The sequence below is a fragment of the Lithobates pipiens genome, unplaced genomic scaffold (genome assembly GCF_037356315.1).
Source record: "Lithobates pipiens isolate NorthernLeopardFrog02 unplaced genomic scaffold, aLitPip1_a1.2 Scaffold_23, whole genome shotgun sequence".
Taxonomy (NCBI): Eukaryota; Metazoa; Chordata; class Amphibia; order Anura; family Ranidae; genus Lithobates; species Lithobates pipiens.
In genome coordinates, this window is record NW_027507785.1 from 258,945,880 (window position 1) to 258,959,900 (window position 14,021).

General features: G+C 42.8%; 1 protein-coding gene across 1 annotated transcript in view; it reads right to left on the minus strand.

Moving 5' to 3' along the window:
• Positions 1-6,551, minus strand: part of LOC143928286 (ranaspumin-like) — a 30,963-nt gene extending 24,412 nt beyond the window's left edge. The window contains exons 1-3 of the mRNA XM_077453076.1: positions 5,532-6,551; positions 5,364-5,428; positions 4,289-4,348 (exon numbers count right to left, since the gene is read on the minus strand). Coding sequence (XP_077309202.1) covers positions 4,289-4,348; positions 5,364-5,428; positions 5,532-5,625 — 219 coding nt within the window. The 5' untranslated portion in view covers positions 5,626-6,551. The remainder of the gene's footprint in view (positions 1-4,288; positions 4,349-5,363; positions 5,429-5,531) is intronic.
• Positions 6,552-14,021: the final 7,470 nt, after the last annotated feature.

Below are 14,021 nucleotides of genomic sequence, written 5' to 3' on the forward strand. Positions count from 1 at the left end.
GAATAGTCTATAGTAAGGCCATTGGCCTAAAGTGTCATGGCAAATGAAATTTTAAAAAGAAAGTGACCTAGACACCAAAATGCTTTCAGAACATCTAATCCGATCTGTTGTCAGTTTTTAAAGTGCCCATTTATGAACTGATATATACCACAATAGTGACTATCACTTATCTCCGCTGTACAGCGGTTTATGTGGCTGTGATGAGGAGTGGAGATGTTATTCTGTGTCTCACTGCAGCAAAATCAGAGGAAATGATCTCCCTCCTCACTTCTCCACCTCAGAGATGGTAATAGCAGAGAAAGAGAAGAGAAACAGTCACAATGTGATGAGGGAGCAGATGAATGTTACTGTTTGGCAGTAAAATCACCCGACTCATTCAGGTTATATGTATATATACACATACGGTATGTGTGTGCATGTGTGTATATATACAAATATAAATATACAGTATATGTAGTATATACAGGGGGTCTTCAAAAAGTTTCCACACTTCCGCACAATATATATATAACTTTGTTTAAAAAAGCGTGGAAACTTTTTGCAGAACCCTTGTATGTATATATATGTATATATATATATATATGGTAGTTAAAGGGAACAATATATAACCGTGCCCGTTATGGCTTATAAAGTTTGGGGACTTTTGTCCCCTAAAAAACTCCTAGTGTTTAGGGGATTATTCCCTTTATATTCCCTTTGATATAGTGTGGATATATCCTTACACTAGACCTCAGTATATTCCCGTCCTTTATGTGGGAAGTAAAAATAACGATAATAAAAGTCCTATCGGAGAAGGACCATGCATGAATAAATTGTGTTTTTATTTATATCAGGACATTCTTGTGACAATTGTATTTGTAAAGTCATAAATAAATTTGGTCACAAGTATCACAGGAATGGCTTGATATGAATAAAAACACATTATTCATGTATATTCCCTGAGCAGTATGTCTTTAATTAACAATTTGTTTTATTTTTAACTGTTATTTTTCCTGTTTTCCCTGCTTATTTTATTTGAAGAGAATTTTACTTTTCACTTCCAATGCACATTGTGGCTATTCATTGCATATTCCATTCTTTTATTCTCAGTCAGAGAAAAGAAGTACAATCATTAATAAACATGGTCTCCTCTGAGAGATTTATATATAAAAATATAGTCATGCTATAGCCATATAGCCATGATAAGTAAAGGACAGATTGCATCTTGTTAAATGGACACCTAAGCAAAAAAGCAGTGCTTGCAATATTAATTGCAAACATTAAAACCATCATGACCTTTATTTTTAAATCTATTCCCTATCATCTTGGCTTTTTTTATTATTATTTTCTTTATTTTGTAAGTGTTATTAAAGGTTAATAATTTTCTGGATAGGGCCAAAACACAAGTTCTCAAATGGGTCCAGGAGTACTTTTGCTTGTTAAGCTAACACACCATAATAGTACAACATTTTATCAGGTAAAAAATTCTAGATTTTGTAGTATTAAATTAGGATATTTGAGGGAACTTTTTGGTTTAGCATCATAAGCTATGTTCAAAAAAACATATATACACAGTCAGGGGGATGGTGGTGATAAATATAAAGAAAGACAAAGAATACTTAAAGTATATGTATATCCACATTGTTCATTTTGGATTTAGTAGAGAATGATTAGTTCCCCTGCTATTTCTATAACTAAAAAACAAGTAAGAGCTGGGGCTCTGGATACAGATTTTCAATGGAATTATTTCTGGACACAATAGGTCCAGTTCCGTGGCACTTGAGCAAGAAATGGGGGAAAACCCAGAGTTGAGAATCGACATACAGTCCAATGAGAACCCAAATGAACATCCAATAGTTCAACGTTTTTATTGGTAAAATCAGTTAATAGCAGTAAAAGCAAATGTGTTTCTGGGGTCCTAACAGATCCCCATTCATCAAGACTTTTGACACTTGCTGACCGCCAACAGTAAATTTACCGGTACTGGTATGTCACGGTGCCCATGCGCACTGGTGCACACCCTGGGGTAAGCAGCAGCACAATCCTGTGACCGATGTGTCCACACAGTGCTTGCACCTGCCCACTGTGAGGAGCTTGGGTACCTTTTGATTGCTTTTTCCAATCATAGCAATCATATGATAACATATAAGCAAAACTGCCATGAATGGCTTTCATTCATGACAGGTTGCTTACTACTGTGAGGCTGTGATTGGCCCACAGCTATCACATGGCACCTGGGCCAATCACAGCACCCTGTACAATGCGATAGTTGTGGATCAATCACAGCATTACAGTAGTAAACAATGAGTCCTATATGAAAACCATTCATGACAGTTCAAATGATTGCTGTTATAGTGATCTTCACTGTTACAAGCAATCACAGTGCAAAAACAAATTTCCTGATCGCCCCCCTTCCAGTGTAGTAGTGTCACTATGGTGACACTGAACTACTCTAACAACAGTATGTAAAATAATTACAAAATATGAAAAAAAAAAAAAAAATACAAAAAAAATTTACTTTATGTATTTATTTTTACATACTGTTACTAGTCAGTATTCCTGATTACCTCCACATCAGTCATATGATGACACTCTACTGTCTTGGCATTTTAGCAGACTACATGTTGGCCTAAATTTATGAAGAAAGATTATGTGTTTGCAAATTTTCATAACACAGTCTAACAAAATCGTGCGTTTTTCTTCAAAATTTTCAATAATAATAATTTTTTGTTTATATAGCAAAAAATAAAAAAAAACTAGTTATGATTCAGTACCACCAAAAGAATGCTCTATATGTGTGAAAAAAATGGGTACAGTTGCGCATGATGAGCAATCGGCAATTAAATTAGCAAATTAGAAAAGAGCAAGTTCCCTGGTCATTAAGGTGTTAAAACCTCCCAGAGGTCAAGTGGTTAATGGACTATAATAGCAGATATTAGACAAATCTGTGGTTTTCTGCTTGAAACTGTTTTAAAAGGTAAGTTATCCCAGTGTTAAAAAGTGCAGCAAAGGACCTAGTGAAGGGGGAGTCTGTGTGACCATTAAAATGCATTGGCTTTTTCTGCTATGAACCAGTTTTTTTTTAGCTTTGGCTGTTCGTTTGGCGTTCTCATTGGACTATATACTCTATATATACTCTATATGTTTGTATTATTGTCTGTGTCCTTGCTAAGAAGTTTGATCTTCCCTGTTTATCCGGATGACCATTCTCGCAGCACATAAAATGATGTAAAATGTTACAGCTGGCGCCAGGACAGGAGTTGAGAGGAAATCTTGCAATTTGAGGACACTTGTTTCTATAAGAGCTGTCTAAGAAGAAAATTCCCCCATTTTATAGAGATTTCCTCTCACTACTTGTTGCACCTCCAGGACAGAAATTAAATGGAAATCTCCCCATTGGTACACAAAGTATAATGGGTAATTATAAACTATTGCCACGTACACACGATCGAATTGTCTGGCGGACTAGGTCCGCCAGACCATAGTACACTGGAAAATTTGATCGTGTGTGGGCTCCAGCAGACTTTTTCATCGTAACGTCCGGCGGACTTAGTAGTAGAAAGTGGTTTTGACTCAAAATTTGTCCGCCGGACTTGGCTTTCAGCGGACAATCCGTTCATCAGTGTGCTAGTCCGGCAGACTAAGAATGACACATGCTCTGAAGCAAGTACGAGAAGGAAGCTATTGGCTACTGGCTATTGAACTTCCTTTTTCTAGTCCCGTCGTACGTGTTGTACGTCATCGCATTAGAAATCACTGGACTTTCAGAGCGTCCGCGTGTGGCCAAGTCCGTTCGTTATAAAGTCCGTCGGATTGTTTGCCGGACCAATTTCGCCAGACAATTCGATCATGTGTACGTGGCATATGAGATATCTTGAAACATTTTGTGATTATTTAGATATATCTTTATTTATATTTTTTTTATTTCTTTAATGATTTTGTTTACTGTCTTGCTTTTAATAGAATAATCTCAAGTGAGCGGATGATGGTGAAATTATTATTTCTTAGAATTAGTCATATCCAGTTTACCAAGAATAACATCTCCTTCACATTACTCACATTTCAGTCTCACTTGTTATTATCTCTCCAATGTTTTACATAAACTGCTTAAAGAGAAAAATAATCAATTTTTTTTATACCTAGTACTAGTAAACTAGAGCTGAATGTGACTAACTATGACTAGGTATACCATGACCTGGATAATTGAGACGCTCCACAGACATTATTTTTGTTTAGTGGCTCTTGATAAATAGTGCTTTCAAGATAGGGTTATTTTGTAACACTTTGTTATAGTCACAATAAAATGTACCTGAAACTGATTGTATGCACAAACAAATTCTCCAAGAGCAGGCAAAAAACCTGAAACATCCTGAAAATGAATAACATATGTTAGAGATGAATACATCCAACACAAGTAATAGAGCAATGCATTGTAATAGTACAGTAGGGTATAAACAGTTTGATTTGCAAGAGGAAACTGTGAAATGAATAGAATTTAGATTTAGAAAAAGAATAGAGACCGTTTACTTAGTAAAGTGAAGCTTAGTAAAACAGTGCCAATGGGGGTTATTTGCTAAAGGCAAATCCACTTTGCACTGCAAGTGCACTTGAAAGTAAAATTGCTGTAGATCTGAGGGGGACATGCAAGGAAAATAAAAAACAGCATTTTAGCTTGCACATGATTGGATGATAAAATCAGCAGAGCTTCAGCTCATTTAAGAGCTTTCCCTCAGATCTACAGCGAACTACAGCAACTGCACTTTCAGTGCACTTGTAGTCCAAAGTGGATTTGCCTTTAGTTAATCAACTCCACTGTGTTCACTTCAATCATGCAATCACACTTCATTAAATATTGTGTGTATTAAATGTGAACAAAAATTTTCCTTATTCACTTTACTAAGTGAACATCTTCTCTATTCCTTTAGTTCAATGACCTTGTAAAAATTAGGACTTTTTTTTTATAAAACAAACTCAGCATGACAAGTTACAATTAAATATGCAATATTATTATTCAGGATTTATATAGCGCCAACTGTTTGCGCAGCGCTTTATGTATCAGACAAAAATGTAATACAAGATGTATTATTGTTTAACAAAATCAAACAAAATGCAGGTGTAACTAAGAACACTTCTATATCATAGGATATATGGGGCCTATAATCCATTCTACATTCCAATCTTAGAATAAAATTAGAGGTGACATAACATTATTATTTAGTATTGGAGCAGTTGCACTGGATACCACTTACCCATACAATGTATTACCCAGGTTCCGATTGAACTAAATAAAAAATAGTGGGCTCTACCTTGTCTTGATGACTAATTCAACAAATAAAAAAAAAACTAAAAACAGTTGTTTATTTTCATGTTAATTACCACTTTACCTTTAATGCTTTTATCAGACAATTATCGGCATCTGGGTCAGAAACAGGTTTTACTGGACAGGCATCTAGAATTCAATGACAAAACACAGACATCGTTTAATACTAGCAAAAGACCACATTTTTCTAGCAATATAATACAAATCATATTTAACGATTAATAATGCTCACCTTGGCAGAAGCTCAGACCAAACAGTGCAAAAAGCAGGATGACCTTCATTGTACTGATTGCTGATTTCAACTCAGTGGGTGATTGTCTGTACATCTCAGCTCCTCTTTTATACTTGTTAAAGTCAGTGACGTCATTAAACACATGACCTAGAGCCACGCACACTGGCAAGTGTCCTAGACATCAAAAAACTTTCATGCTGATGAAACATCCAATCAGATTTCTTGGCAGCAGTTAAGAAAACAGGCAGTGCTTGTTAAGACTAAATGTAAACATTGAAGACGAAATTATATTTTTGTTTTAATTCTGTTTCCTACTATCTCATCTTCTGGCATATCATGGCGTTTTTACTATTTTTTTTTATTGTATGGTAATATTATTAAGTGTTAAGAGTTTTCTATACCAGGCTAAACCATTTGTCTTGGCACTTTCTTTGTGATGCAACTAAACTTAATTTCTATATTTTATGGGGAAAATATATTTGGGCCTTACCATAAGGTAATCACCAACAGAGGGTTGCAGAGTAAATACTGAGATTCATTTTTGTACTGAATATTATAAAGTGTATATTTTAGAAAATGATATGATATGGACAGTTGTTAGCGACATCCTAGTACTCTGCAGTCTTTACATATTCATGATCGGCAATGCACCTCACCATTCTCACCATTCTCACCAGCGTAAACTTGTATTTGCAAATGTGTGCTAACTAAACCCCTGTTTTTAACGCAAACTGTTAGACAAGTTAATACAGTTGGTGCTTCCACTATGGAGGCTCTCAAAAATGTATAGAGTTAGGACTGCGGATAATTATGGGGTGCCTTGTTGCGGCCTCCGCAGCTTACGCGTGTATTTGCAAATGTGTTCTAACTAAACCCCTGTTTTTAACGCAAACTGTTAGACAAGTTAATACAGTTGGTGCTTCCACTATGGAGGCTCTCAAAAATGTATAGAGTTAGGACTGCGGATAATTATGGGGTGCCTTGTTGCGGCCTCCGCAGCTTACGCGTGTATTTGCAAATGTGTTCTAACTGAACCCCTGTTTTTAACTCAAACTGGTCAACTCAAATCGGTTGCTAGCAGGCTGGCTGGTGAGTTGAGCTGTGAATTTTTCTTTGGTTTTGTTATACATGTGTTACCCTTCCATGTGCTCCTTGCTGTGAAGGCCAGATATAGGTGGGGGCAGTGGCCATTTGTGTGTACTGTTGAAATACTGGTGAGGGAATGCACTTGACACCTTTGCTGCCATTGTGCTATATGCTGGGTGTCCAATGCACCCCTGTGCCTTTAAGGACAGGTGGGCCCCTTTCCAGGTTCACCTGCCCCCTGCCTATACATTATAATGCATGTGCTTCTACTATGGAGGCTCTAAAAAGAGTTAGGACTGCAGATAATAATGGGGTGTATTTGCAAAAGTGTGCTAACTAAACCCTTGTTTTTAAAGCAAACTGTTAGACAGATTAATGTGGTTGGTAGCAGGCTGGCTGGCGAGTTGAGCTGGGAATTTTTATTTTTATTTTGTTTTACATGTGTTGCCCTTCCATGTGCTCCTTGCTGCAAAGGCCAGTTATAGGTGGGGCAGTGGACATTTGTTTGTACTGTTGGATTTAGAGCATCTACATTTTTAAACGAATATGATATAAAATAATGTGACTTATTAAAAGACAATGATAAACAAAAATATAAACACACATCCAATACATGAAGAAAACCAAAACCCTGTAAACCAAAGCCAGTTAACCTAATAGGTGAGAGTGAGAATGGTAAGCAAACAACCAAAACCAACTAACTAAGCTAACTAACTATATACAGATGGCAGGGTAAGAATAAAGAGCTGTCGTCAGTATCAGAGCCAGAGCCATATACAATAGCCAGTTTATACAGGTGGGCAAATTATCAGGATCAGAAACAGTAACAGGTAACAGTAAGAGGTCATGAGGCACACAAGTCAAGGTCACACAGGCAGAACACCAAGCAAGATGAGTGCCGGAGGAGGGACTAAATAGCCTCCCAGCATCCAGCATGGTCAGTGGCGTCGCTGGGGGGGTGACACCATCCTGAGGGAGGTGGAGGTCCTGGAGGAAGGGCTCTTCAGCCAGAACGTGCAGGCGCCATATTCGTCCTGAGTGAGACTGCTCACTCCTGCTGCGGTTGCCTCCTTTCATTACATACAAGTGTGCTGCGGCCACCCAGAGAGTGACAGTCTGAGCAACTCTCTGAGCGGCTGAACACCGAATCTTCCACCACCCAGGTGCATGAGGGGGGTCTGCACTGATGGAGGGGGATTTATCCTTTAAGGGGGTCTGCACTGACCAGGGGGGTTATCCTGAGGGGGGTCTGCACTGACCGGGGGGTATCCTGAGGGGAGGTCTGCACTTTTTAGGGGGTTAACCTGAGGGGGGTCTGCACTGATTGGGGAGTTTATCCTGAGGGGGGTCTGCACTTATTGGGGGGTGGTGGTTTATACTGAGGGGGTCTGCACTTATTGGGGGGTTTATCCTGAGGGGGGTCTGCACTTATGGAGGGGGATTTATCCTGAGGGGCAGTCCTCACTTATTGGGGGGTGAACCTGAGGGGGTCTGCACTGTTGGAGGGCGGTCTGCACTGATGTAGGGGGGTTTATCCTGAGGACGGTCTGCACTTATTGGGGGGGTTATCCTGAGGGGAGGGTCTGCACTGATGTGAGGAGGTTTATCCTGAAGGGAGTCTGCATTTATTGGGTGGTGGTTTATCCTGAGGGGGGTCTACACTGATGGAGGAGGAGTTATCCTGAGAGGGGTCTGTACTGATTAAAGGGGGGTTATCCTGAGGGGGGTCTGCACAGATGGTGTTGGAGTTATCCTTAGGGACTCTGTGCTGATGAAGGGGGTTTTATCCTGAGGGGGCATCTGTACTAATGGGGGGTTTATTCTGAGGGGGGTCTGTACTGATGGAGGGGGGTTTATCCTGAGGGGGATCTGCACTAAGGGGGATCTGCAATGACCAAGAGGGGTTATCCTGAGGTGGGTTCTGCACTAACGGAGGGGGGTTTATCCTGAGGGGCTCTGCACTAACCAAGTGGGGTTATCCTGAGTGGAGGTCTGCACTGACAGAAGGGGGGCTATCCTGAAGGGGGTTCTGCACTTATTGGAGGTTATCCTGGGGGGTCTGCATTTATTGGGGGTGGTGGTTTATCCTGAGGGGGATCTGCACTTATTGGGGGGTTTATCCTGAGGGGGTCTGCATGGGGGGTTATTCTGAGGGGGGTCTGCACTTATTGGGAGGTTATCTTGAGGGGGGTCTGCACTGATGGAGGGGGTGTATTCTGAGGGGGCTGCACTTGTTGGGGGTTATCCTGAGGGGGGCCTGTTCTGCACTGATATTGAGGGATTATCCTGAGGGGAGCTGCACTTATTAGGGGGTTATCCTGAGGGGGGTCTGCACTTATTGGGGGTGCTGGTTTATCCTAAGGGGGCTCTACACTGATGGAGGGGGTAGCCTGGGGGGTCTGTACTGATTGAAGGGGCGTTATCCTGAGAGGGGTCTGCACTGAAGGAGGAGTGTTATCCTGAGGGGACATCTGTACTAATGCAGGGAGGTTTATCCTGAGGGGGGTCTGTACTGATGGAGGGGGTGTTTTGTCGTGAGGGGGGTCTGTACTGATGGAGGGGTGGTTTGTCCTGAGGGGGGATGTGCACTGACCGAGGGGGGTTATCCTGAGGGGGGTCTGCACTGACCAGGGGAGGGTTATTCTGAGGGGAAGTCTGCACTGACGGAGGGGGGTTATCCTGGAGTGGGGGTCTGCACTGATAGGGGGGTTATACTGAGGGGGTCTGTACTGATTAAAGGGGGCTTATCCTGAGGAGGTCTTCATTGATGGAGGGGGGTTATCCTGAGGGGGGTCTGCACTGATGGAGGGGGAGTTTATCCTGAGGGGGCGTCTGTACTAATGGAGGAGGAGTTCATCATGAGGGGTGTCTGTACTTATGGAGGGGGGTGGTTTGTCCTGAGGGGGGTCTGTCCTGATGGAGGGGGATGTTTGTTCGGAGGGGGGGTCTGTACTGATGGAGGGGGTGGTTTGTCCTGAGGGGAGATCTGCACTGATGGGGTTATACTGAAGGGTGTCTGCATTTGTTGGGGGTTTTCTTGAGGGGGTCTGCACTTATTGGGGGGTTCATCCTGAGGGGGGTCTGCTCTTATTGGGCGGTTTATCCTGAGGGGGATCTGCACTGATGGAGTGGGTTTATCCTGAGGGGGTCTGCACTTATTGATGGTGTAATCCTGAGGGGGTCTGCACTGATGGAGGAGGGTTTATCCTGAGGGGGTCTGCACTGATGGAGGGGGGTTTATCTGAGGGGGTCTGCATGTATTGGGGGTGGTGGTTTATCCTGAGGGGGTCTGCACTAATGGAGGGGGGATCATCCTGAGGGGGGTCTGCACTTATTGGGGGGTTGGTGATTTATCCTGAGGGGGTTGTACACTGATGGAGGGGGTTATCCTGAGGGGGTCTGCACTGATGGAGGGGGTAATCCTGAGGGAGGTCTGCACTGATGGAGGGGGTTATCCTGAGGGAGCATCTGTACCAATGGAGCGGGGTTTATCCTGAGGGGGGTTTGTACTGATGGAGGGGATGATTTGTCCTGAAGGGGGTCTGTACTGATGGAGGGGGTGGTTTGTTTTCAGGGGAGTGTGTACTGATGGAGTGGGTCTATCCTGGGGGTTATCCTGAGGGGGGTCTGCACTGATGGAGGGGGTTTATCCTGAGGGGGTATGCACTCATTAGTGGGTTTATCCTGAGGGGGGTCTGCATTCATTGGGGGGTTTATCCTGAGGGGGTCTGCACTTATTGGGGGTGGTAGTTTATCCTGAGGGGGTCTACACTTATTGAGGGGGTTTATCCTGAGGGTGGTCTGCACTGATGGGGGTTATCCTGAGGGGGGAGTCTGGTGATGACTAATTGCTAGGAACTGCTGGTTGCTGAGAGACATCAGCTGGTGGGCACTGGAACTACAACCAATGGGTCTGAGAGCCATAGTACAACCAGCAGGTGATCCAATTTCTGACAGTTCCCATCCTTTACGAAGCGACCTCTGGACATTCCAACCATCCTTAGTTATACAGGTTCATAAGAGATATCAACCTGCCGAATCAGTCCAAAGGGAAAGTTTCTCAAAAAAGTGCCAGATTCCCAAGGAGAGGTTCTGCTGCCAGGATCAAATAAAAGGCTAGATGTTCCTCTGCCAGGGTCTGACAACTGATTGGGTACAGCAACAGCAACAGATTCTCAGGGAGTTACAAAATGTGATACTTCAAGTCTCTCAAAACAGCTGGTACAGCAACTCTGGGATACCACTGGTTATCAGCAAACTTAACCATGGGGTCATTTGACAACACTGTACAGCTACGTACACACGATAGGATTTTCTGGCAACAAAACCATGGATTTTTTTCCGACGGCTGTTGGGTCAAACTTGTCTTGCATACACACGGTCACACAAATGTTGTTGGAAATTCCAATCGGCAAGAACGCACTATAAAAAGGAAGTTCAATAGCCAGTGCACCACCCTTTGGGCTCCTTCTGATAATCTTGTGTTAGTAGAAGTTTGGAGAGAGACGATTCGTCCTTTTCAGCCTCATGCTTTTCAGTTCATGTCTGTTCTTCAGTTTGTGCTTGTGGGTTTGTTTCTGTCTTTCAGTGCATGTCGTCAGTTCGTATTTGTTTCTCAGTGCATTCTTGTACGCTCGTTTCTGATTTTCAGATCGTTCTTCTCAGGTTCTTTCTGATTTTCAGTGCGTTCTGACCAGCTGATCATTTTCTAGCCATGTTGCGGGTACGTGCTCGTTGTAGAGTTAGTGCTGTGCAGGGGCTTGGTGTTGGAGTTCTTTCTTTGACCCAAGTCCAGTCCATGAACAGGGCGAGGAGGAGTTTATGGACAAAGAATTGGTTGCTCCAGCATGACCAATTCTCTCACATGCCTTTAGTGTGGGAGATCCAGGAGAATAATCCTGATGATTTTAGGAATATTCTCCAGATGACGGACCCGTTTTTTTACCGTCGGTTGGCTTTGCTAACCCCTTATATTACTAAGCAGGACACCTGCATGTGGCAAGCCATCACTCCCTTGCGGTATTTGGCGACGGGGAGAAGTCTGTAGGACATCAAGTTCTCAACTGGCATCTCCCCCCAGGCTCTGGGAATCTTTATTCCAGATACCTGTTCTGCCAACATACAGGTCCTGCAGAAGGACTATATTAAGGTAAGTTTTATCCTTTAACATCACATTCTATGTATTTAAAGTGGTTGTAAACCCTTACAAACCACTTTGACCTACAGGTAAGCCTAGATTAAGGCTTACCTGTAGGTCCAAGCAATATCTCCTAAACCTATATGGTTTAGGAGATATTTGCCCGAAAACGGGCACCGCTGTCTATGGTGCATGCACCGTAGACAGCGGTGCGCAGGCGCACTGAGCGCGGGTGTCGGCTCCCGTGTCGGCTCCCGTGCGCATGCGCGGGAGTGACGTCATCGCGGCTTCGCCGAATGACAGCGGCGGAGCTGTGAGACCCCACCAACAAGATGGATGCGGCGGACTACAGGGGACAGCGGCGACTTCGCTGGCTCCTGTGTCAGGTAAGTGACACATAATGGGCTACTATGCGATGCATAGTAGTCCATTATGCTTTCCCTTTGCAGGGAATGAAAGAGGAAGTAAACTCATCAGGGTTTACTTCCTCTTTAATGTTTGCTAATATATTGTATTTATTTCATCATGCCATAATTACCATGATTGTTGTAATATGCTGTGAATGTCCTCTTTGTCCTCATGCATGCTGGAAGCTTTTATGCCCCGTACACACGATTGGACTTTCCGGCAGACTTGGTCCGGTGGACAATTTGATTGTGTTTCTTCCCAAAAGTCAGACGGACCTAGAAATAAAACATGTTTTAAATCTTCCTGCCAGCAGTCCGCCGGACCTAGTTCCCATCGGGAAGCCCGTTCGTCTGTATGCTGGTCTGACAGACCAAATACGATGCAAGGGAAGCTACAGCACCTTCCAGCTAGAATGTTTCCAGCGTGATCCTATCACGCTGGTTCTCGGCTGCAGGATACTGTACATCTCGCACGCGCTGCAATAGGGAAAAACACATTAGTCTGGTATGGATTTTAGGAGGAACCCCCTACACCGAAAAAATGGTGTGGGGGTCCCCCCAAAGTCCATACCAGACCCTTATCCGAGCAGGCAGCCTGGCCTGTCAGGAAAGGGGGTGGGGACGAGCAAGCGCCCCCCCCCCGCCCGAACCGTACCAGGCCACATGCCCTCAACCCCAAAGCACCTTGTCTCCATGTTGACGAGGACAAGCTCCTCTTCCCAACAACCTTGGCCGTTGGTTGTCGGGGTCTGCGAGCGGGGGGCTTATCGGAATCCGGGACCCCCCTTTAATCACATGGAGCAGAGATCAGTGTTCACTAACACAAAGCCCAGACCCCCACAGTTAGTAACACACCCCTAGGAACACTTAACCCCTACACTGCCACCCCCTGGTTAACCCCTTCACTGCCAGTGTCATTTACACAGGAATCACTGCATTTGTGTAGCACTGATTGCTGTATAAATGACAATGGTCCCAAAAATGTGTCAAAAATGTCCGATGTGTCCGCCATAATGTCGCAGTCACAATAAAAATCGCTGATCACCGTCATTACTAGTAAAAAAAAAAGATTAATAAAAAGGCCATAAAACTATCCCCTATTTTGTAAACGCTATAACTTTTGCCCAAACCAATCAATAATCGCCTATTGCGATTTTTTTTTTTTTACCAAAAATATGTAGAAGAATACGTATCGGCCTAAACTGAGGGAAAAAAATGTTTTTTTTTATATATTTTTGGGGGATATTTATTATAACAAAAAGTAAAAAATAATGCGTTTTTTTCAAAATTGTCGCTCTATTTTTGTTTATAGCACAAAAAATAAAAACCGCAGGGGTGATCAAATACCACCAAAAGAAAGCTCTATTTGTGGGAAAAAAAGGACATAATTTTTTTTTGGGAGCCACGTCGCATAACCGTGCAATTGTCAGTTACAGCGACGCAGTGCTGAATCGCAAAAAGTGGTCTGGTCTTAAGCCAGCAAAATGGTCTAGTCTGAAAGTGGTTAAAAAGGGTGTCCCACACTAGGGCTCCTGTGATCAGATGTGTAAACAGCTGCTGAGGGTCCTCTCCTTACACTGAATCAAGTTTGCATTTCATTCTAGTTACAAACCCATCTAGACAACAATGTACTAAACTTCTTTTCATACAAATAAGCCTGAACAAATGTAGTTAACCTGCATCTGCAAAAAACATCGTATTAAGGGTCAAATGATATTTACTGTGAACGAACAATGTTTACTGTGAACGAACAATGTTTATTATGAATGACGATTACTGTCCCCACGCCATTTTAAAATGTACAACAGTAAAGAAAATGTCAAGTCCTTGGTGCAAGGCCAGATTGCTGAGAGGGCGCCC